Source organism: Lipotes vexillifer, unplaced genomic scaffold, assembly GCF_000442215.2.
Source record: "Lipotes vexillifer unplaced genomic scaffold, Lipotes_vexillifer_v1.1 scaffold205, whole genome shotgun sequence".
NCBI classification, from domain to species: Eukaryota; Metazoa; Chordata; class Mammalia; order Artiodactyla; family Lipotidae; genus Lipotes; species Lipotes vexillifer.
In genome coordinates, this window is record NW_006781396.1 from 950808 (window position 1) to 976463 (window position 25656).

The 25656-nt window shown below is 35.3% G+C and overlaps 1 protein-coding gene across 2 annotated transcripts in view; it reads left to right on the forward strand.

The window, feature by feature from the left end:
- MICU1 (mitochondrial calcium uptake 1) overlaps window positions 1-25656 on the forward strand; it is a 219321-nt gene that overhangs the window by 58355 nt on the left and 135310 nt on the right. For both annotated transcript variants that reach the window (XM_007454676.1, XM_007454675.1), the window contains one exon: window positions 11766-11809. In XM_007454676.1, the coding sequence (XP_007454738.1) occupies window positions 11766-11809 (44 nt within the window). The remainder of the gene's footprint in view (window positions 1-11765; window positions 11810-25656) is intronic.

The following is a 25656-nucleotide window of genomic DNA, read 5'->3' on the forward strand; positions in this document are numbered from 1 at the left end:
AGTGGTTTTGGTTCAAGGTGGTGTTGTAGGAGGATCCTGAACTCACCTCCTCCCACAGACACACCAAATCTACAACTCCTACACATCAGGCAAATGAGAAAAAACCCACACCGAAACAGATGGAAGAGGCTGAGACACAATTTCACCATAAACTCTACCCCTGTTACAATAACCAGTGGTCAGGAGAGAACTCACAGACCTGAGCTTCTGCTTGAGGAGCGGGAGGTTTGAACCTTAATCTGGCATGCAAGCTTTTGAGACCTACACCTGAGAGATGAGACCCCAGAGCATCTAGGTTTGAAAGCCAAAGAGGCTTGCATCTATAAGACCCACAAGGCTATAGTGAACTGGGGAGCATTTCTTAGAGTGCTCATGCCCGGCTGCCCCACAGGGCCCAGTGCAAAGGCAGCTGAGTGAAAAGGGCCCAGTCTTTCTGTGAAAGAGACCTATTTGCTTATCTTAAAGCATTGGCCTGAGGGGCAGACATCTAATTTAACACATATCTAGAGGCTTACTGAAATATTCTCCAAAGACAGGCTGGTGGGCTCTGTAACAAACAGAGAAACCATTCTTAACTAGCTACCACCATCAGGGAACAGCACAGAGACGGCAGACTGAAACACACCTCCAGTGTTTCTGTGAAAGAGGCCCATTTGCTTGCCTTGAGCCTTTGACCTAAGGGGCAGGCTTCTGGTTTAAAACACATCTGAATGCCTGCTGAAATACTCTCCAAAGACTGCAGAGGCCAGTGGGAGCCATCTTTACGTATCTTTCTGCCTTGCTTGAGGTCACTAGTATCTCCCAGAAGGGAATTTGTGTACATGTCTAGCATACTGACTTTTGCAGCTGGTGCCCAGGGCACATCCTTTGATCACTTGGCTCTGGTGGCCACTGGGGCTTACGTTCTCAGGTCCCATAGGACTGTAACAAATGGAGAAACAATTCTTAACTGGTTATCCCATTCCCAGGGCACAGCACAGATAACCAGTTGTTATACTCCAGCTGTTCTGTAAAAGAGGCTTATTAACTTATCTTTATAGCTGTGGCCTGAGGGGCAGGCTTCTAATTAAACACATATCTATGGTCTGAATACAATCCTCTCTAGAGACTGGGGAGGCCAGTGAGCATCATTTTTGTGCCCTCCCTCTGCCCTGACCCAGGTTGCTGGTATCTGTGAAAAAGGAGCTTGTGTACATGTCTGGCTCCCCAGCTTTTGTGGCTGCCACCCAGAGGACACATCCCTTGATAGCTTGGTTCTGGTGACCAGTGGGGCTTGTGTTCATGGATTCTATAGGTGGTAGCAAACAAAGTAACAGTTCTTAACTGGCTATCACCTCAGGGCTCAGTGTAGAGGAATCAAACAAACACTCATCTCCCAGCCTTCTCCTGAAAGAAGTTTATTTGCATACTTTAAAAACTGCTGCCTGAGGGTCTGGCTTCCAGTCAGCCTGAATCTAGGTGCTGACTGAGATCCTCCCCTTTGGGACACTGATGGCTCTTGGCACTACTGGGAGCCTCTAAGAGTAAAGTAGGAACCTCAACTACTGGGAGCCTCCAAGAATAAAGTAGGCTACTGGGACAACCACATAGGCTTGAGGGACAACCAAGAGCTAGGGCAGGGTTGAATGATAAGGTTCAGCTTCCCCACAAGGCCACTCCTTCAAGACTGGGAGAGGTGGCTGTTTTATCTAATGCATAGAAAGCAACTCAGTTACAAAAAGTGAAGAAATAGAGGAATAGGTTCCAAACAAAAGAACAAGATAAAACCTCAAAAAAAGACCTTAATAAAATTGAGATAAGTGACTTACTTGATAAAGAGTTCAAAATAACAGGTTATAAAAATGCTTAGCAAGCTCACAGGAACAATGCATGAATAAAGTGAGAATTTCAACAGAGAGATAGAAAATACATGAAAGTACCAAATAAAAGCCACAGAATGGAAAAACAATAACTGAACTGAAAAATACAGTAGAGAGATTCAATAGCAGACTAGATGAAGTGAAAGAAAGGATCAGTGAACTTGAGGACAGTGGAACTTATCCAGTCAGAGCAGCAAAAAGAAAAAAAGAATGAAAAAGAGTGAAGATAGCTTAAGGGACTTATGGGAAAACATCAACAGACCAACAGTCACATTATGGGGGTTCCAGAAGGAGAAAAGAGAAAGGGGTAGAAAACTTACTTGAAGAAATAATGTCTGAAAACTTCCCTAACCTGGGGAAGGAAACAGACGTCCAGATCCAGGAGCCCAGGAAATTCTAAAAAAGATGAACCCAAAGAGACCCACACCAAGACACATAATTAAAGTGTTAAAAGTTAAAGACAAGGAGAGACTCCTTGCAAGCAAGAAGAGACAACCAACTTGTTACATACAAGGGAACCCCTATAAGACTATCAGCAGATTTTTCAGCAGAAACTTTGTAAGCCAGAGGGAGTGGTATGGTATGTTCAAAGTACTGAAAGAAAAAAATGCCAGTCAAGAATACTTTACCCAGCAAAGTTGCCCTTCAGAATTGAAGGAGAGAGAGTTTTCCAGACAAGCAAAAGCTAAAGGAATTTTTCATCAGTAGACTGGCCTTACAAGAAATGTGAAAGGGACTTCTTTAAGCTGAAATGAAAGGGCACTATTAAGTAACAAGAAACATATGAAAGTACATACAATGAATGTATTTTTGAAACATTTTTGTTCTAATGTTTTCGCCCCAACAAGGTAAGTTCCTTCCATACAAGAACCTTGTCTTCTACTTTTATTTTATTAAAAAAATTTTTTTATTGGAGTAAAATTACTTTACAATGTTGTGTTACTTTCTGCTGTACAATGAAGTGAATCACCTATATGTATACCTATATCGCCTCCCTCTTGGACCTCCCTCCAACCGCCCCCCCATCCCACCCATCTAGGTTGTCACAGAGCACCGAGCTGCACTCCCTGTGCTATACAGCAGGTTCCCACTAGCTGTGTATTTTACACATTGTAGTGTATTTACGTCAAACCTAATCTCCCAATTCGTCCCACCCTCCCCTTCCCCCACTGTGTTTACATGTCCGTTCTGTATGTCTGCGTCTCTATTCCTGCCCTACAAATAGGTTCATCTATACCATTTTATTCCACATATATATGTTAATACACAATATTTGTTTTTCTCTTTCTGGCTTACTTCAATTTGTATGACAGACTTTAGGTCCATCCACATCTCTACAGATGACCCAATTTTGTTCCATTTTATGGCTGAGTAGTATTCCATTGTATATATGTACCACATCTTTATCCACTCATCTGTCGTTGGACATTTAGGTTGTTTCTGTGACTTGACTATTGTAAATAGTGCTGCAGTGAACATTGGGGTGCATGTATCCTTTATTTTAATTTCCTGCAGTGATGCTGAGTATAGAGCAGGTGTTAGTCAGCTACAATGAACTTCCCTGTTTCTGCATGGCCCATGAGCAGAGAATATTTTTTACATTAAAAAAAATAAATCAGGAATATTTTGTGCTGCCTGAAAATTACATGAAACTCAAATTTCAGTGTCCATAAAAAGAGTTTTATTGGAACACAAGCACACTCATTCATTATGTATTGTCCATGGTAGCTTTTGTACTATGATAGCAGAGTTGAGGAGTTCCAATAGAGACTATAAGTGGCCCACAAAGCCTAAAATATTTACTATCTGGCCTTTTACAGAAAAATATTTGCTGACTTCTTGTGGAATAATAAGAAACAAGGGTTTCTTATAGTAAGAAATAATGGTCTCTGCCCCTGGTTCCTGATACCACTGTCCTTAATTTGGTGTTTATCATTCTTATTTATTTATTTATTTTTATATTTGGCTGCATTGGGTCTTCATTGCTCTGTGTGGGCTTTCTCTAGTTGCAGCGAGCGGGGTCTACTTTTCATTGTGGTGCTCAGGCTTCTCTTGTTGCGGAGCATGGGCTCTAGGCACATGGGCTTCAGTAGTTGTGGCACGGGGGCTTCAGTAGTTGTGGCTTGTGGGCTCTGGAGTGCAGGCTCAGTAGTTGTGGTGCACGGGCTTACTTGCTCCCTGGCATGTGGGATCTTCCTGGACCAGGGCTTGAACCCATGTCCCCTGCATTGGCAGGTGGATTCTTAACCACTGTGGCACCAGGGAAGTCCCTGGTGTTTATCATTCTTGATGAAGACTATAACATTCACGTATATCCATTGTCCTTCCCCAGGGAATGATTGTATTCATCTCCTAGCATTGAGTTTAGACCTAACCATGTGTTTTCCTCTGACCAATGAAATGTGAGCAGAAACTATATACACTATGTTCAAGCAAGAGCTTTAATAGTCAGTTTGTGGTTTGCTGTGTTCTCTTTTACCTCTGCCATGTTCCAAATAGAGGTTGCTGCCCTGTCAGCCTGGATCCCAGACTCAATACCATGTGAAGCAGAGCTGTAGCCAGTATGATAGATAGGTAGCACTATATAAAACCTTCCTTTATATATAGCACTATATAAAACCTTCCTTGTTGTAAGCCACTGAGATTTTGAAGTTGTTACTGTAGCATAACTTAGCCTTTTCGAGCTGCTACATTTCCCATGTTTTTTTTATATGTTAAATATTATGTTTATATGTGTGTGTTTGTTGACACAGGTAGCTGTTGTTCTCTTATTTTCACTGCTATATAGTTGTGTAATCAGTTGTTTAAACTTATGTAAATATGCCAGTATTTAATTTACCCATGTTCATGCAGATGAACATTTCCAATTTTGTCAGTCAGCTATTGCTGTATAACAAACAGCCATATAAAATGTCAGTGGCATAAAACACAAGCATTTATTTACCTCATGCATCTGCAGGTCACAAAGGGTGTGCTCTGTTGATCTCAGCTGGCCTTGCTTAGATAGGCTCGAGGCTGGCTAATCTGGGCTAGGTCATCTCTGCTTGATGGTTTTGTTAGATTTGTTACTTTGTTCTATATGTTTCTCATCCTTTTTAAACCAAAGGGCTATCTGGGATATTATCCTCTCATACTGTTGGCAGAGGTGCAAGAAAGCAAGCCAACGTCAGAAGTCCATTTTAAGGATTGAGTCATGTCATAATTGCCAGTATCCCATTGGCCAAAGCAAATTACATGGCTAAGCCTAAAGTTAAGGGATTTTCCACAGATGTCAAGGAGGAGGAAGTGAAGATTTGAGAACAAAAATCTAATATGCCAGTGTTTTTTCTGTTGTAAACCATACTGAAGTGAACATTCTTCTGTGTATCTCCTGGTGCATATTTACAAAAAGTTATTTTCAACATGTATACCTGGAAGTTGGACTTGCTGGCCCATAGGATACCCTCTTCAAATTTGCTAAACATTGCCAAATTGATTCCCAGAGTGGATAAAAAAATTTATATTTTCTCCAAGAATGTATGAGTTTCCTCCTTTGCATTCCTGCCAAGACATGGTATTATCAGACTTAAATTTTTAGCAATCTGATGGAAATTATTGTATCTGGTTTTGTTTTGCATTTCATTAGTAACTAGTAAGGCTTATCTCCAAATGTTTATTGGCTGTTCACATTGCCATGTGTATGAATTGCCTATTTATCTTCTCTACTCACTTTTCTATTTGATTTCTTTTTTCTCTTTTCTTTTTTTTTTTGCGGTATGTGAGCCTCTCACTGTTGTGGCTTCTCCCGTTGCGGAGCACAGGCTCCGGGCGTGCAGGCTCAGCAGCCATGGCTCACGGGCCTAGCCGCTCCGCGGCATGTGGGATCTTCCCGGACCAGGGCACGAACCCGTGTCCCCTGCATCGGCAGGTGGACTCTCAACCACTGCGCCACCAGGGAAGCCCTGATTTCTTTTTGATTAGTAAAAGTATTATGTGTATTCTCTATTGGAGTCTGCCATATAGCAGATATTTATTACTAATCTGTGGCCCATCTTTTTATTTTGTTTCTGATAATTTTTAATATACAGAAGCTGTCAATATTCTCAAACATACCATTCTTCTCCTTGATTGTACTGTTTCTTTTTACTGATTTATTAAGGTATAATTAACATAGAATATTTAAAGTGTTTGATGAATTTTGATATACTAATCTCATGTGTATGCTAGTGAAACCATAAGCACAATCAATATAATGAACGTATTCATCACCCTCTAGAGTGTTTTCATACCCATTTGTAATCCTGCCTTCCCACTTTTTCCCAGGCAAGTCCCAGGCAGCCCATCTTTCTGTCTTCCATATCCTTACTGATTATCTGTTTCCTTTCTCTGTCAATTATTGAGAGAAGGGTGTCGATCTCTGACTTTATTTGTGGATTTGTCTATTTATCTTTTCCATTCTATCAGTTTTTGCTTCAAATATTTTGAAACTCTTATTAGGTGAATACACACGTAGGATTATTCTAGCTTCATGGTGAATTGACCCTCTTATCATTATATAATTGACCCTCTTTATCCTTATTAATATTTTTTTTTTGCTCTAAAGTCCACATAGTCTGATATTTATTTAGCCACTCAGTCTTTCTTTTGATTCATTTTTCATGGTATATCTTTTTCCATCATGTTACTTTTAACCATACCTATATCATTGTATTTAAAATGGGTTTCTTATGGACAACATATAGTTGGATCATGGTTTTTATCCAATATGACAGTTTCTACCTTTTATTAATTAATGTGTTTAGATGATTTATATTTAATGTAACTGTTGATATGTTTAAATTTAGGTCTATCTAAATTTAACAAATTTTATTATTTGTTTTCCCTTTTTTATGTTCCTCTTTTACCCCTTCCCTGCCTTCTTCTCAGATTATTTGAAGATTTTTTAATATTTCATTTTAATTGATTTTGGCAGGGGGTTTGACGATATTTCTTTGTGTATCTTTAATTTAATGGTTGCTATTGGGATTATAATATACATAGTTAACTTTTCACAGTTTGCTGAGAATTTATAATTTTACCACTTCAAGTGGAATATAGATATCTAACCACTATAAAGATTTCTCCCCAGTTTATGGTGTAGTGTCATATGTATTACATCTACATATGTTGAAAACTCTGCCAGACATTGTTTTAAGTTTTTATTTCAACCATCAAACTAGTCTGTTATATATATATATAGATATTAGCTACTTCTGTTGCTCTTTATTTATTCCTTAAGTTCCATACTTTCCTCTGGTATCATTTTCTTCCCCCTTGAAGGATAGAACATCTGTTAGAGCAGTTCTGATGGTGATGAATTCTCTACGTTTTCCTTCATCTGAGAACATTTTTATTTTGTCTTTATACTTTTTTTTTGCGGTACGCGGGCCTCTCACTGTTGTGGCCTCTCCCGGACGCACAGGCTCAGCGGCCATGGCTTATGGGCCCAGCCGCTCCATGGCATGTGGGATCTTCCTGGACCAGGGAACGAACCCGTGTCCCCTCCATCGGCAGGCAGACTCTCAACCACTGCACCACCAGGGAAGCCCTTTGTCTTCATTCTTGGAGAATATTTTCACTAAATAAAGAATTCTGGGTTGAAGTTCTTTTCTTTCAGCACTTTAAACTAGCTGCTTCAAAGATTTTTTTCTTTATCTTTGGTTTTCAGCAGTTCAATTAAAAAAAAACATTATCTCATACCTGATGAACTTGAACTGTACTTTTGCTGACTTACATAAGCTGAAAATATAATTATTTTAATAAAATTTTAGGATATTCTTTGGGTACATTTTTTAGGATAAATTCTAGTATTAAACTGAAAAATGAATCTCTAAATTTTTGAGAGATAGCTGGGACTTCTTAAGTAAACTTGTATAGAGTTTCCATTTACCTAAGCTCTAATTTATAGATATCAAAGTGACATATTTGATTGTTTCACTTTTGTCTTTTGGCAAAATGAGTAGCTATCATCTTTAAAATAAGCCTCCTTTTAGATATTCACTCTGAAGCTTAAACTGATACTATTCTTATAGTATTTCTGCATGTTTACATTATTTTTGTCATGGATTCAAAAAGACAGGTAACTGCCACCATTTAAAAAGATTGTTAGACTTAAAATCAGAAACAATCGTTTAATCCTTTTGAGCGTCAGCTTTCTCATTAATGAAAAGGGGGAGATAGTGTTAGCATTAAATGACTGTGAGAGTTCTTTGAAGAGAAGTCTGAGATTCATAGAAAGCACCCTAGGGAAAACGGCATAACATCCAGTGTTTCTAAGCTGGGACCCAAAGAATGAGGGTGGAGAAATGGAAGGATAGTCATTTGATTATATTTTCAAACTACACATGCTGTGTTTTTTCCTTTCTTTCTCCATACTCTCCCTCCCCCCAATAATTTGGCCTATTAGAGTCTCAAGAGGAGTAGTGAGTAAGGATAGCATGAATTCTTTCATCCATCCACACTTTCCACACTCCATCCCCAACCATGTTAAGAATTGGTGTAATCCAACCATCTGCTTCATTTGACAGGTAAAGAAATCTAAATATAATAAGATGAAATAATCATTTCTTCCAACTTGAAATTATGAATCTCTTGGCCTACTTTATGTCTGTATTTGCTTCTATTTATTTATTTAGGCTGCTCTGGGTCTTCCTTGTGGCACGCGGGCTCTAGAGTACACGAGCTCAGTAGTTGCAGCGCACAGGCTTAGTTGCGGTATGTGGTATCTTAGTTCCCCAATCAGGAATCAAACCTTGGCTTCCTGCATTGGGAGCATGGAGTCTTAACCACTGAACCACCAGGGAAGTCCCTGTATTTGCTTTTAAATGAAGGAATTCTCACTACATGCCAGGCTGTCCTTACATGCCCCTCCTTTATTTGGCAGATGCACATGGTAAAATATTTTCCAAACTATAGTGAAGAGCACTTAATGAAAAACACAGATCTGTTCCAATTTCTCCATGCTCCCAGTTATGTCACAGAAGGAATCACTTTAATATTTTTTAACTTTTGAGTTCTTTTGGATATTACGATAATAACTTGTAATGTAGCTAGTCTGAACTGAGATGTGCTATAATTGTAAAATAGACACCAGATTTTGAAAACTTAGTGTAAAAAGTAATGTGAAATATCTCAATAAGTTTTATATTGATTACATGTTGAAATGATGCTATTTTGGGTATATTCATTTAAATAAAATATATTATTAAAATTAATTTTACCTGTTTCTACTTGCTTTCTTTTTTTAACATTTTTATTAGAGTATAATTGCTTTACAATCGTGTGTCAGTTTCTGCTTTATAACAAAGTGAATCAGTTATACATTCTATTTGCTTTCTTAAAGGTGGCTGTTAGAAATTTTTTTTTAATAAATTTATTTATTTATTTTTGGCTGTGTTAGGTCTTCATTCCTGAGTGTGGGCTTTCTCTAGTTGCGGCAAGCGGGGGCTACTCTTCGTTGCAGTGAGTGGGCTTCTCATTGTGGTGGCTTCTCTCATTTTGGAGCATGGGCTCTAGGTGCGTGGCCTTCAGTAGTTGTGGCACGTGGGCTCAGTAGTTGTGGCTTCACGGGCTCTAGAGCACAGGCTCAGTAGTTGTGGCACACGGACTTAGTTGCTCCGTGGCATGTGGGATCTTCCTGGACCAGGGATCAAACCCATGTCCCCTGCATTGGCAGGCGGATTCTCAACAATTGCGCCACCAGGGAAGCCCCTAGAAAATTTTTAATTATACATGTGGCTTACATTTATTGCTCACATTATATTTCTGTTGGACAGTGTTGCTCTAATTAGTAAGCATATATTTCCCTTAGTTGATGTACCAAGTTTTACTCATGAGGTATCTGATCCTAGACTAATTCTCATTCCTTTTTAAAGGACTAGGAAGGTTTTTTTCTGGGAACTCTGAGGATTTTCTTGTTCTTGGTATTCTAAAATTTTACAATCATACAACTGGATTACAAGTAGGTTTTGTTCATTTTGCTTAAATAAGTTCTTTTAATTTGTGTCACTCTTCAGCTCTGAGAAATTTTCTGGTAATACTTTTTGGATTATTTCTTACCTATTTCTGAATGAGAAAAGGTCTTGTATGACATAAGATCTTGTATTGAGTCTCTGTTTCTCTTTAATTCTCTCTTCTGTTTTCCATCCTGTTGTCTTTTTGGCAGTGGTCCTGAGAGATAACCTTTTCCTAATCTTTTGACAGTATGTTAAGAAATAGGGGGGAGATAGGCAATCATAGTTTTAATTGTCTACAACTCTTTCTTGTTTTCTGTTCTCTTATCATAGAAGCATGTTCTTACCTTTATGACCAGTATCTTTTTGAGTATCTGTGAGGTTTCAAATTAGATTTGTTTTTAAATTTTCCTTTTTCCTGACTTATCCCTTTCTTTTTCAGTCAGTGGTTCATTTTGTTCAGGGCAGGCTTCTAGAAGGTGAAGCATATTTTAGATAAGGAGCGTGTGTAACCAAATGTGTAGAAGCAGAAATGCAAAAAGCTTCCTTTGGGAGCAGTGATAATCCTATCTTTGTAGTACTCTGGGCATAATGAGGTAAGGGTCTGAACTGGCATGAATAAAGTGAGAACTGAAAGAAAGGAACTGGGGCTTCCCTGGTGGCTCAGTGGTTGAGAGTCCGCCTGCCGATGCAGGGGACACAGGTTCGTGCCCCGGTCCGGGAAGATCCCACATGCCATGGAGCGGCTGGGCCCGTGAGCCATGGCCTCTGAGCCTGCGTGCCCGGAGCCTGTGCTCCGCAACAGGAGAGGCCGCAACAGTGAGAGGCCCGCATACCGCAAAAAAAAAAAAAAAAAAAAAAAAAAGAACTGAGTAATTATGCAAGAAAAATAAGTGTAATTGGGAACTGATTTCTCCACTTTAAAAACTCCCACACCACCCTCTTATTGAACTCATTGTATCCTTCCTTGTAATATTATTATATGTATATGTCTTTCTTACTAAATTGTGACTCTTCAAGGCAGGGATTGTATCTTACTCATCCAATTTTTTTTTAGGTATTTATTGATCAACCACTGTTCCAAGTACTGGGATAAAGCAGTCAGCAAAGACAGAAAATCCCAGCCCTTAGGAGCACTTAATATACTTGCTTTTATCTTTCATAGTGCTTAGGATTTCACAATGCTAGGTATTCCCAAGGTAAAATTTATTATTTAACCCACCTTTATTTATTTATTTATTTATTTAATTTATTATTTATCTGGCTGTGCCAGGTCTTAGTTGTAGCACACAGGATCTTCGTTGCGGCATGTGGGATCTTTACTTGCAGCATGCAGGATCTTTAGTTGTGGAATGTGGGATCTAGTTCCCTGACCAGGGATCAAACCCTTTCCCCCTGCATTGGGGGCATGGAGTCTTAGCCACTGGACCACCAGGGAAATCCCTTAACCCACCTTTAAAAAGTAGTATTAAGGTGGTCTATTTATCTGTTTAGGTGTGTTGCAAAATGTCTTCTGATATTGAAGTCTTCTCTCTATAACTTTATACAAAAAATTATTATGCATTCAGATTAAACTAATATCCCTCACCTTATTTAGAGGTAATATATATCATTTTGATGTAATGGAAAAGAGCATCACCTTGGGAAGAGTCTAGGGTTCTAGTTTGGCTTTACTGTTGAATACGTTTGCACATGAACTTTTACCCTCTTTATCTCAGAGCTTCATATTCTCATATATAAAATAAAAGGTTGGTATCTTTTAGCACTGACACTTTGTGGGACAAAATTTTCATTTCTATGGACTTTGAATAATGTTGTGGCTAAACCATCTAGTACATTTAATTGAATGATTGGAAACAAAACTGAGAGCTGTCATTTCATATGTTTCACCTGAGTTATAATCAGTGACTAAGTATTGTTTTTTTCTCATTTACAGACTTGGGTCTGGATCAATATACAGTAAAACGCTTTGATGGAAAGGTGAGTGAACTATGATACAACGTATATATCCTGTTGTTTACTAAGAAGATTTTTAAGTTCCTCTGGAATTATTTGTGAGAAATTTCTGAATACCTGTTTGTCTTATCAAAAAAGTTTGTTGTTTAGGTTGGGAGGCCTGTAAGTGCCTTCAGATGCTTCTACAGAAAAAAATCAAGCAGAAGGCTCTTCTGTGTTTTTCCGTATAGGGTAATACTGACAGGTTACCCGCTGTATATATTAAGGGCTAATTCAGTGTATGTTGACATTTGAATTTTAATTCAATAGCCATTATAAAGGTTAACAAGTCCCCCAATATTACATTTACATTTCTTATACAAACACCTATCTGATTTGACCTTCCTTAGGCTTTGATAGTATATAGCAATAATCCTAACTAGAAAATTACAGAAGTCCTTACAGCTTTATAACAATTATGAAGAGCACCCCAAATTGCATATAAATTTGCATTATACTTACTTTCAATTCTTTATTTTATGCCTGCATAAATCATATAATAAATCATTTAGTATAGAAGATAAAACTTTCAATTTTATTATCTCAAAACAGTCAGTTAAACATGTTTTCCCCTTTCAGGCTGAATTCTCCAAAAAGAAAAATTAAATATTACACAGGGTCAGAAAGAAAAGTAAAAGGTCAATTTTAAAGAGGAGGAAGAAAGCGCAGAAGGAAGAAGAGCGAGTCAGGGATGGCTCCACCAAGTTTAAAGAGAAGGAAATCAGAAGGAAAATCATGAAGTGGCTGGAAAAGGCAGGATTACAAACAAGGGTCTAGGTGGGTAGAAGTCAGGGTTAGTAGAAACTGATCTTGCAGGAATGTGTCAATCCTGCATCCTTATGTAAAACTACATGTACTGGTAAGGTGAAGATATAAGTGCTAAGGTCTTTTGTAGAAGGAATGAGTGGCTGCCTTAAGAGCTGCAAGATCTCAGCTAAGGCTTCCAGCCTAAAAATTACCTTTTCTATTCAGGTGGCACCGTGCCTCCATCTGTGGGTATCCTCTTTTTAAAGTCACATATTCTAAAAGAAAGCATGAACAAAAAGAAAGGGCATTTAGATGTTAGGAGACCCTGGTTTAGAGTCCTGGCTCTGCTTTGGGGCAGACCAATCTTCTCTCTGATCTTTGGTGTCTCTGCGTTATGTATGATAAAATACCTTATCCATGTGAGGGGTTGCTGCAGACATTGATGTCAGGGTCTGATTTCAGAGTCTTTGGCAGGTTAGGTCCCTGTCTTATCTGTCTTTATGTCACTCAGAGTCCAGAGCATGCCTGGCACATAAGAGGTAATCAATAAATGTTTGATGACTTGGAAAAAAATCAGTTAGTTAATAACATATTTCTTGGAGATATGACTCATTATGCCACTAATATCTTACTGCAAAATCAATTTTACAGATCACTTTTTTTTTTGGCTACTGAAGGAATCCAGAGTAGCATGAGAATTCATTCCTCATAAACCTGAAAACATGTAAAGAAGTTGAATATGTGCAAGTTGAACAGCAACTTTACATGTTAAAAGGGGAATTTCCATTCCTAGAGAGCTCCCGCATATAAAAGTCCTAATGGTAACTCATGTTTCATATGTGCTGTTTAATTTTTTCCTGTTTTGGCCAGTACCTGTCCACTTGATGCTAAAAATTTGCGACTTTTGGCATGACTGATGAGCTCCACGTTTGTTTCAATTGTATTAAATTTATGAGCTCTACATTTCTTACCATTTGTGCCATTTGCATTTTTTTTGATTTCCACTCATTTATATAAAATAGCAAGAGTAAAATGCAGTAAAACATTAAAGTATTTGTGTACCCATCTTGCTATGGAAACAAAAATGGCAGTGCTTCTATGTTTGGAAGGCAATCTTAGCAGATTATAGTTGCAAGTGTTTATGCACTGAAGCATAAAATTCTGAAATCAGAGTAGGAAAGGCAAGATTTAAGGATATTAATGTATAATCTTTGAAAGTATGACCTACATGAAAGTCAGGCATATGAAAGTTGACTTCATCCAGGGGAACGGGTTCTGAAAGCAACTAGAGGAATGGGATACTTATATAAGGAGGTATAAAACTGAGCCAGTGACCCTGAGCCAGATAGCTTGTTCCCCTAGCAGAGTGCACAGATTTCCCTTTCATCCATGTTGTAATATGCATGTTAATTCCTTTGCCAGGTTCTTCATTTAAGTCCTGTATTAATTTCTATCAAATATATTATTAAGGTTTTGTTCTGGAGTGAAGGTTATGTTTCCTAAATAGGATTCTTAAACTTAGTTCACCTCTAGTTTATATCTTTATGAATTGTCTTTTATTTCATATGAAGTCTAAGAAAGTAGTTTCTATACTGTTTTTAAATCTTATATAATGACGAGTACAAATTTCATTCAGTGTTTAATCAGTTTAGTAGTTTTTTCAGGGTATTTTGCCATGCATCAAGATCTTCACTCGGTAATTATAAGAATCAATGCTTATTCAACTGTCGATCTTAATTATTTTCCTTTGGATCTTCATGACTCTTGTTTTCCCAATCAGAAAATCTCAATTCTTGAGTAGCAGTTTCCAGAGTATATAACTCCTAAGATAATATCCTGTTGAAAAAACAGATGTACATGGTAATTATAGTAAATTTCATGCATGATGGTTAGAAATTAGTAGAAAGTTAACAACCTTGAGGAATTTCCTTTCAAACTTACTTTGATTTTTTTAATGGATAATTTTCTTTCTCTCTCTCTTTTTTTTAAACTTGGAAGATGAACTAGTTATAAATTGCTTAGAGAAATATTTATTCTCATCCTCTTATTCCCCCATCGTTTTAACATTTGGCACACCATTTAATTAAGTCCATCATTTGACCAGTAAGAAACACTAGCTTATTTTATTGCCTTCTAGTTGAATTGCACTTTAGTGCTTTTGTCATTGAAAGCAAGAACAAATGTACAAGTAGTATCATCTTCCTAGGGTGTTTTCTCATTTGTACTTGAATTTCATACAAATTCCAGATACAAAGTAGAAAAGAATGGCCCAACTGATATTGACAAATAATTGAACAGTTATTTCTTACTTTGATACTTGTCATCTTTTCTCCTATTCTTTTTGACTAGAAAATTCTCAAGAAGTAAATGAAACATTCCTGTTTCAACTGATACTCTGTGAAACTGAATTTGATTAAGCAGCTGTTGAATTTGGGGGAAGATCTTTTTCCAGAGCTTATCACTGTCATATGTTAATGTATGCTAATCCCTTACTCTAAGGATGCTTAGCAATTTCCTTTGTAGAAAAGTCTTGCAGTACCTTGTTATTGGCACTTGCATCATTTATGCATTTCACTATCTACCATCTACTAACGCAGGCGTATTTCGATATAAAGAAGCTATAGTAAGTGACCTTCGGTTTTAAGAATATATTTTGTAGTTAAATGATATTTGTAAAAATATTCAGACTACGTTTAAAAGTTTAAAAACTTCAAAGCTTGAAAGAGTTCAGATTTTCTATTAGAGGATATTTGAAAATTATTATAAATAGAGTGTTAGCACTAGTATATAGATGGTAATACAAAATATGGTCTGGCTTTTGTTTTAGGGTAATATATCACAGATTTTTAAAAAATGCACTCTCTCCCTACATTGTCCATGCGTTCTCCTTATGATTTGTTAATGCAGTTATTTCATGAATTTTGGATTATTTCTTTAATGAAAACTATATTTTTTCCTGAGTTTAATTTTTTATCATCCAATAATTGGTCTATAAAACAAAGCACCATTTCTAAGTGGAGCCTGTATTTTACATAATCGTCAAATATTTGTTCATTTAATCAGTTAATTGCTGTCCTGTATTGGTGTGGTTTATCTCAAGTGGTTTATACCCTTCATTATCCTGTTTCTCTTACTTCTCCTTTTTTTCCTCAGCATACCAAATATAGAAATTATGGTTTGTATTTTCTGTTCCTATCGCCTATAATAGACAACTTTCTCCATCTCAGACCCTACCTTTTTTTTTTTAAGTTACAGTAGAAAACTGCATGGTCTGGGTAAAATTGTTTCTAAGCAAAGAATACCAGTATTCCAGAGCTTTGATGTAGTCCTCTTCTCTCTTCTAAAAACTTTAAAGTTCGTACTCTTCTTTTAAGTAACAGAATCGCCCATTGAAACTAATTGTCCATCATTATCATTCCACCATGTATTTTTTTTGGAAAATAGATTTTTTATTCTTTCCTTTCTATGAAGTTGCCTTTTCCCCTAACCTCTCCCTGAACATTTCAGAAGTCCTGCCTCTGGAATGAATTTTTTCATTATTTGTAATTACAGTCCTCTTAGAATCTCTCCTAATTTGGGAGAAAGAATTAACATGTGTTTTATTCCCATCTCCTTTATGATACTTAAAAGAATGTTTGTTTACATGGAACAGGAAAACAATTTAAATCAAATTAAGATGAAATGTCCACATTGAGGTGAAAGAGATAAAAGTATGGTCAAAGTCTAGAAAAGGAAATACCAATTACAGTGTTTATAATAGAAAAGATATGCAGAAAAAAAGATGGAGCTGTAGTTAAAAAGCAAAGCTTTAATATAACAAAATGCTTTTAATTGCTTACTAGGTAAAAGTTCTTTTAAAAATATTGGTAAATGAATTTTAAAATTCCATTCCCTTTAAGGGTAAGTCGTGGTTCCCCAAGGGGAGTGTGGACACATTTTTTTTTCCTGTAATGTAATACTCTTAATGCTTTATTTGAGTTGTGATTATTTACTTCATATCACAGATAAAATATGAGTCTGGAATAAGGTCTAGTATTACTATTACTCCTTGACATGTATAGTAAGTTATGTGAGGGATTTCCTGTCTTCTAAGAGTAAATTGTATTGCAGATCAAACAAATGTAAATTGGGGGGGTGTTGCTGAAATTCTTATAGGATAGAGTTTGGTGAATCTTCACATTTATTTGAATTGCTTTAATTTTGCTCAAATTTTTATAGCAGGATTGATGTTCTTATGAATTCTGCATTGTTAATTGGGCACATTTCTCTCACTCTCTCTTTATTTTGGTTTCCAGAGACTTGAAACCAGTCAATTCTAAATTCTTGGTGAATTGATGTATTTATTCAGGTCTTTCTATTGATAAATGTGAATGTATAGGCAGAATTTTTTTATTTTTGCTCCATGTCTTTTTGATCCATGTTTCCATTTGCCCTGAAAAGTGTAACAGATTCTAAGAGGATAAAGTATTTCAGTTCTTTGAATGCTGAAGTTCTCCACAAATATTTTCATAATTATATATTATTTTAGGGGTGATAATTGAGCCCTTTTAAAAAACCCCGTTAACATATCCACTCATTGGTTGTCAGTGGTTTATTTTTACAGTTGAAAGTAAAATCTAAATGAAAAATGTTTGACTCTATTTGTCTCTTGAGGGAACTATTACTACTACTAAACATAATAATATGAAAAAGAAGAATAGTTGAAGTTTTTTGAGTGTTTATAATATGCCAAACACTGTTCTAAGTGTTTATACATAATTAATCCACACAGCCACTCTTTTAGATAGCTTACTATTTTCATTATTTTACAAATAAGATACTAAAGTACATAAAAGTTAAGTAACTTTTTTTTTTTTTTTTTGACCTAAGATCATACAGTTAGTAAGTGGTGGAGCCAAGATTCCAAATTGGTAGTCTGGCTCTAGAGTTCACCATCTTAAGGACTATGCTATATCACCTTTCATATATCTAAGCTACTTGTCTGTATGATCTACTTGTAAATAGAAATTTCTCATCAAATATTTCTTTTATTTTACTAACTTAATGCTATTTGTGCGAGAAAGAACTTGCTATTTCACGTTGTTTTTGGTAAGAGTATTGAAGTTAATTTTTTCTGCTTTGATGAAGTACAGCTAGAAGCAATATTAACCTGAGAAACCACATAGTGTTTCATTTTAAAGGAAGAAAACAAGAGATATACAAATTATAATGCCTGAATTTAGAAATTAGAATTTCAACTTCACTGTTATTTGCACCATTGTTTTCTCATATGCCATGAACACCACTTGCATTTTGAAAATGCTGTCGTTTTTTCTTTTTTTTTTTTTAATCTAAGGCATCACTCTTAAGGTGAAAACTGTCATCTGTATTTCAAAAACTGGATCCTGGCTCATTGTAGTCAAGATAGCAGAGAAAATAGTATTTGTGTTACAAACTAAACTATTTACTCTTTCAAATACTGATTGGTTGTGTGTTAAATGTAGAATAATTTGAATAGAGCTACTCATTATAGTTAGTCTTTAGACAAGCAAAAGTTAAAAATGTAATTACATTACCAAAATGAAATCAAGTACAGATTCAGCATTTCAGAAAATCCTTTGACACCTGTTGTAATTTTCTGTTTTATTTTTAGTCTCAGATTTTTTTGTCTTCCTTCTTTCCCATCCAAAGTTCTTTAAATTATTTTAAAACCATTTTCTCTCTTACAAATTAGCAGTTTTAGTTCTCTTTAACACACTGCAGTCCTCAGAAAATCTGGTTTTGGTGTCTGAAATATTTTACAAGGGATTTCCAATTTGAGCATCTAAGTGACAAGCTACATGTATACAGTTAGTAGATGTAAGTATTCTGCATCGAATATGAAAAATACAAAATTATGGATTGCTGTACTTGTTAGTGTGTAATAGCGCAGGATGAGAGAATGTGGTTTTGGATATAGACAATCCTGTATTCAGATATGGACTCTGCCACATACTTGATGGATAACCTTGGGCAAGAGACCACTTAACATCTGAGTGTCAATTATCTTCTGTAACTATAAAATCAAGACAATAAGCAAAGTATCTGGCTCTACAAATTATAGCTATTTTGCATGACTTTCAGCCGTTTACTCAATTTATGAAAGGAGTTAGCTGCTATCATGTATGTTATCTTCTTTCTCGGTTTGTATGAAATGCTATAGAAAAGCATGTGCTCTTCATAATTGCTCTCTCCGTTGTTCTTTCCTTTCCAGTTAAATCAGCTATAAAAATCTCCTTGTGCTATCTCTGTAATGAGCAATTGGCCGGGATTAAATGGCTAGTCTATGAACTGAAGAGAGACCTCTGGTTTGATTTCTCATATCTGAGCTGTTCTGTGTTCAGTTATTCATCTCACCACAGTACTGTAAAATCCTTTGGGTCTCTGTCACATCATCCTAGCCTTAGGCTTGTAAATTGTTGATAGCATATATTTTTCAGTCAAGAACTTTTATCATGCTACTAAGGTTGGTTTGAGAAGTATGATAAGTTCAGGTCAAATTTTATTTCACAGCCAGTGAAGTTTATTTGTTGAAAAAAATCTTTAAAACCATTTGCTATATGAAGGTACTTTGGAGTGGTACCCAGCTGAATTAGCTAACTTAAGCTGCTTCAACAGTGCCAGCCTTCATGATGGCTGGCTTTTTGTTACTAACATGAATAGTACTTTATTTAGTGCAACATAATTTTGCAAGAGACCTGTTTCTAAGTAATCATTCTGAACTCTTCCTTAGAGTAGTTATTAATCCTCTAAACTCATCTGAGTTTGGTTGCCTATATGTGAAATATAGGTGGTAAAGCAATGAATTTGCCAAGAAGTTAAAAAATAGTATATCATGAAATGATAGTGAGATACCCTTAAAGGAAACCTTAATTAAAGAAATGGTTTCACTACCCATGGAAAAAAGTTAAGTGTTTGCTTTCCCTTTTCTTTAAGAAATAGGTAATAATTCATGTGTTTTCTTTTTCTAGTAATGTGAAGTTTTTCTGTAATTGTTTTATTTCGGCGAGGTTAGGAATTGAGTTATTTGGGTTTTTGTTTTGTTTTGTCTTACTGTACCTAGCAGATAATATATAAAATATTTTTATGTATTCCTCATTTCCTGTTTTGGGTGTTCAGTGATTTTATTCCAAAGCACATTTGGTCCTTTATATGTTATAATAGTTTGTGATATAAATATATTTGATTTGGGAGTTTTTGTTCATATAATCAAACAATGTTATTTTTTTTTTCTTTTTCTCATCTTCTGATCAGGATTTCTGGCAGGTACTGACTCAGCAGCATGTGCCTTAAATTAATTAATGTTTCAAAACCCATAGTAACGCTTCAGGGACAAAGGTTCAGTGCATGTTCATGTCCTTTCCCTGCTCCCTTCAGAATGATTCAGTTCCTGTCACTTTAAATTAACAAATCTTTAATATGACAATTCAAACACTGCACAAGTCCTTGAGAATATAGTCCCTAGCATAATTTAAAAGGAAGTTTTAACATTATGTGTCACACCAAAGGTCAAGAAACTGTTTTAATCATTGTATAATGGGTACTCAGTTACTTGGGTCATTTAAATAGTCTTAGTAGGGATGCCATGTTCCTAGTTGAACTGTAGCAGGGATGGTGAGACAACAGTAACTTCAAGTGAAAAATTAGTAGTTTTTTTTTCTTTTGAAATTTCTTAAATAATAAATACAGATAAGCAGCTGCTTAGTTGTACTTTGCTCAATAAAATGACTTAAGGGGAAACAGATGGAACTTTTAGAAAGACTTCATTATTTTGCTTTTTTGAGCTAATCAACAACTTTAAATGGAAAAGCAGCAAATACATGGAGAAAATCATAAAAAAGAATATATAGATTGTAGGCTGACAAAGGAGAATTTCAAGGACACGCCTAAGAAGTACTTTTCAAATTGATCTTTGAAGGCTTAGACTTCTTAATTATAGTTTATAAACTATTAAAATGTATTCAAAATATACTCATTAAAAAAATTACTCTTGCATTTCTTAATAAAAATATAAACTAAGCTTAATTAGAACATCCTTTGGTTTAAAATAGTTATTTAATTAATGAAGGTCACAAGGTGCTGTTTATTTTTATACATTTTTCTTGTGCTTCCTTGTTCTTAAAATGGTATATATTTTTAGTAGTCTCCTTACCAAACCCCCAAACCAATCATCCTGTTATTGGTGCAGTAGATTATTTTACCACCTTTGCCTTTAATTGCATTCTGAAACAAACCAACAAATATTTAAATTACTGTATCAGAATAATTTATTGATAATCCCATTATCAATGTTTCTAATCCTGGAGATTTTGTTTTAGAATAGCTGTGGCACAGCCATCATGCAGAGTGCTAAGGAGTGTAAATCAAATGAGGTGTTAACACCTGTGATTGAGGACAGCCACTTCCAGTTCTCTGTTTATGGCAGGACAGTTTGTAGGAGGCAGCTAAAAATTCTTCCTGTCCTTTGATAATTGTGTGGTTTAAGGCTTAGAGATTTAAAATGACTTGTCTCACTTAGGTGTCCTTACTAGACAACGAGGAGAAGAGAAATAGAGGTAGGAATTGGTAAGAACTTGAAAGTCTCCAGAACCTGCAGCACTGAGTAGTCAACCTCTGTAGTTGACAAAGAGCATCAGTCTTCTTTAAACTTTGACTATTGAAGGTAGTATCCTTTGTTGATCAAGGATTCAGAATCAAGTTTTATTGTATTCTTGAGGATATCTTATTAATAAGCTTTTCATATTATATATAAAATAATTATATTTTATATTAAAAATAATAAACTCTTTTTCTTAGAATAGGTAGTGGTGGAATTGTTTATACTGGGTTCTATAAATATCACTCATTTTGGTGACACTAGTATAAATTGTTTAAGCTTCCAAAGGTCAATGAGCAGTTACTTTATACAAGAGGACTTTCTTGCTTGCTTCCTTACAGGGATTTGTCCTTTGCATGCTAAGTTCCTATTGCCTGTGGAGAGGCTTGTTCATTTTGTTTTTCTGGTAGCATAGTATGAGTGCTGTTCTTCAGATGCAGCTTATGAATGGTGTTGGTACTTATTATATTGCTGTGAGGAGTATCCATAATGTCTCTTTCCAGTCTCTGAGTTCCACCACTACTAAAGTCTGTTGATTTAACCCATGTGCTTGATTTTTCATCTTGAACAAAGAAACAATAATATAATCGTTAAGTGCTCCCAAGGAGGGTATAGTTTACTTGGTTGTCCCAAATATTAAGACTTCTATTAAGATGTCTTTAAATACATTTTTATTTTAGATTCTGTTGTGTTTGAATTTGGGATCATCTGTGAACCCATTTGATTTATCATTGTTGATTTGAAAGCATAAACATGACTAACCATTACATTTCCAACACCTTTATGTTTAGCTTTTCCATCATGAAACAAGATTTGAAATTCACTTTGATATGAGAGGACTTCGTTCCAAACTAACTTCCGTTTTAAAATTATTTTAGCACAAACACTCTAGCATGTTTCAAAGTTACACAAATAGATTTCTATGAAAACCACTCAAAACATTTTATTTCTTCTGTTCTGGTAAAAATGGGTTCTCAACTGATATGTATTGATGACCTTTGGTTGCAGAGAAAGTGTGAGGATAGTTCTTGGTTTGCATATTTGGCTTTGCCATGGTGCATTTTTTAGAAGTTTTATATATAAATAAAAAGCTTCTCCAATTGTAGATCAATGTAACATCTATTAATTAAGAAGATTATAGAGAATCATTACATTCTTTTAATGATACTCATTTTGAAAATGATTAAAATATACATTTGAACAAATCAGGACATAAAAATATGATGTGCACCTACATCATTAACTAGATTTTCAACTTCAAGATAAATGAGCTAATACAAGCTAAGCCTCAAGATTAATATTTTACAATAATAAATTATGTTTTGCTCCAAAGATTTTCAATCTGCATTAAATTTTAGAAATTGCAAACAGTATAGACACCTGATGTATTTCTGTGCATTTGATACAGTACAACATATAATAGTTCATGCATGGGTTCTGGAGTCAGACCATGACCTGTCCTGCCACTTTATAGCACTGTCACCTTGGGCTTCTTATTTAACTTCTCTAACCCTCAGTTTTCTCATCTGTTAAGTGCAGACAGTAGTATCACCTTTCTCATAGTGAGAACTTAAAGAGATAATGCAAGTGTTTAGCACAGTGCCTGGCATAGAACATGCAAACTATAATTTTAAAATTCTTGATATGTCTTTAATGGTTGGTGGTATTCAAGGAATACCTAAAAATGTTTGATTTCAAAATGATTGAAAAATTCTTCTTCTAAAGGATTTCCTGGGAGATGATAGTTACTAGAACAGTGTAAATCAAGGGTGTGAACAGTGATCCTCAGAGTGAAACTCTTTTATTTTTGTTCTTATGGTGCATTTTTTTCTTGTAATAATTTTTTCCAAATGGGAGAAGGTGAAATACTATATTGACTTATTTTTCAAAATAAGTCAATGTGAGGTTGTTTTTCCATGAAGTGATAGGGAAGCCTTTTCTAACCCATGTGACTGAAACCAAGACTGCTGCTGAGCTCAGGACAGTTCTTCTCAGCACTGATTGACTTGAGTGGCCAACATTCAAAATTAAATTCTTAGATTTGGGTAGCAGATAATCAATAATGACAAAATATAGATTCTCCCACCCAGAGCTGCCTTGAAGCAAGTTTGCAGGCATAATGTGGTAGAAACTAATAGAGTTGATGATTTTTCCCATCTAGGGTTTTGAGAACACCTCATCAGATACTGAGGACTGAAATAAATCATTTCAATAAAGTTATATCATTTCTTTGAAGTTAATGCTATTCCAGTAGACTTTTGAATTTTTATCATTGCTTTAATCAAATCTTCTGCCACTGTTTTTTTTAAGCATTTTCATTTGTATCCATATTCTCTTTAGCCATCTAGTTAATGAAATAGGAAAACATTTGCATTCTAGGTGTTTGGAGTTTTTCTCAGAGCTCAAGTGGTTAGAATGGGGACTGAAAAGAGAATGGCTTTCTGGCAGAGTGAAGTTTCCAGAATCTTAAGCATTCACCTTCCACAGTTTGTTGCACAGTAATTTGTGTTTGTTGCCTCAAATGCAATAATACCTTTAAAAAGTTTGGAAACTCTGAGTCAGAAGTAGAAATCATAAAGTAATGTAAATTAGAAACATCTCGGTTTAATTTTTATCTGTTGTATCCCCAAATCCTATCTTCTGCAAGTTCAGGTATGGGATGGGGGAAGAAAAATAACACATATTTTAACTGTGCAACATTTTCTGTTTGATTGAGAATAGTGTGATTGTTTAAGATTGATATCTTACACAAGGCTTTGGCATCTATCTGTACACCTACTAAATAATGAAGAGTGAGCATTAATTGCATGGGGAAATTGCTGAATTTTTTCTTTCTTTCTAACACCTGTTCTCCCTGCCCTCACCCCAACCTTAGGTAGAAATACTATTTATCATTTGTAAATTATATGCTGAAATTGCATCTTTTGGGAGAAGCATATTATTATCAATAATTTGTTTTTGAAATACAAGTACTTCTTGAGGGATTTAGATAGGCTTCGAAATGTATTTCAGCAATATAGAAAAATGTTAATATTAAAACAGTACAATTATTTCAGTTTCATAAAGGATGACATCTTAATTTAAATAGTAAAGCTGCGTTCTTTATCAGATTTTCTATATACCAGAGATGTTTTGAGATTCTAGATGATGTGTTAGCATCTATTTTGCTGGCATAGTGCATCAACTTCTACTCGATAGAAAAAAGTTTACTTCAAACTACAGAACTTGAAAAGTGGATCTTAACTAGAATAAATAATGAGGTTAAACTCCTAGATAAGATTTTTCTCTTTGGCTTTATCCAGTCGAGTCCTAGAAGACAAAATTATTGGCTCTATTTTGTTCAATACTATTATAACAGGATTCACTGTTTGAGCACTGTGAGTATTAACAAATTGGAATCATGTCTGGAATTCCCAGTCCCAGGGTTCCTGATGGTACCTGCAACTTTAGCCAGATGTTTTATAAGTTTCTGTGGTTGGTCAGAAACCAGAGTGTTAATGCTTCAGCACAAAGCCATCCTGGTAAAACAATTGAGGTTTTAGACTAACTGAGAAGTGTAGTAGTTACACATGTAATTGCTGATTTGCTGTAAGTTTACTCTTAAGTCTTTTCTGCTTATCTAAAAAATTAAAAGATTCAGGATATGGTGCAGTTGAGATCAATACCAGGATTCTTATGAGGTTATTAATTTATTTGCCTGTACTTAAGGTCAGTAATTTGAATGTTTTAGTGATGTTGAGTCTGTAGCCATGTTTTAAGTTTTAAAACATATAAGATCTAAGACTAGGTCATGTAAATGAATAGTAAAACAGTTAAATTTCATTTTAAGTCAGTGAGCACACTGCTTTGAAATATTTTGCATAGTCTTGTTCTCCAAAACAGGAGTAACATTTGTCAGTAAATTGAATAGAAATTCTATTGTGAGCAGTTTACCTGCATTCCACTTTCACAGCCTTAACTTCAGAGATTCAAGTGATTAGAGTAGTGTCTGATATGTAGCTTCTAAGATGCATAAAATAGTATAATGCTCTGTAAGGTATCTGCAATTATAGCTTCTTTTTAAAATACCCAGTTCTGTTTAATTTTCAGCATATACACTGAAGTAGTTGCTAGAATTTTACCTCAGCTTTAATAGAAGTTTCTATAAATTTTTTTACTGAATGATATGTTAATATATTACTTAATCTCACATTATATGGTCTTACAATAGAATTGAAATATATTCTATTTCTTTTGACTTTTATATAGATTTCTTCCTTTTAGTTTGTCTTACGTTTATTATTTATATTGAATTTATTACTTATATTGAATTAAATACAAATCCTTGTGATAGATTTCACTAGTAAAAATGCATATTAATATAAATGTTCATTAGGAACAAAAAATATAAATAACCACCTCTGAGACAGTGAGAGAAAATGAACATTACTACCAATCTGCTAAGGAAGATTATGTTTTCCTTGCACTGTGA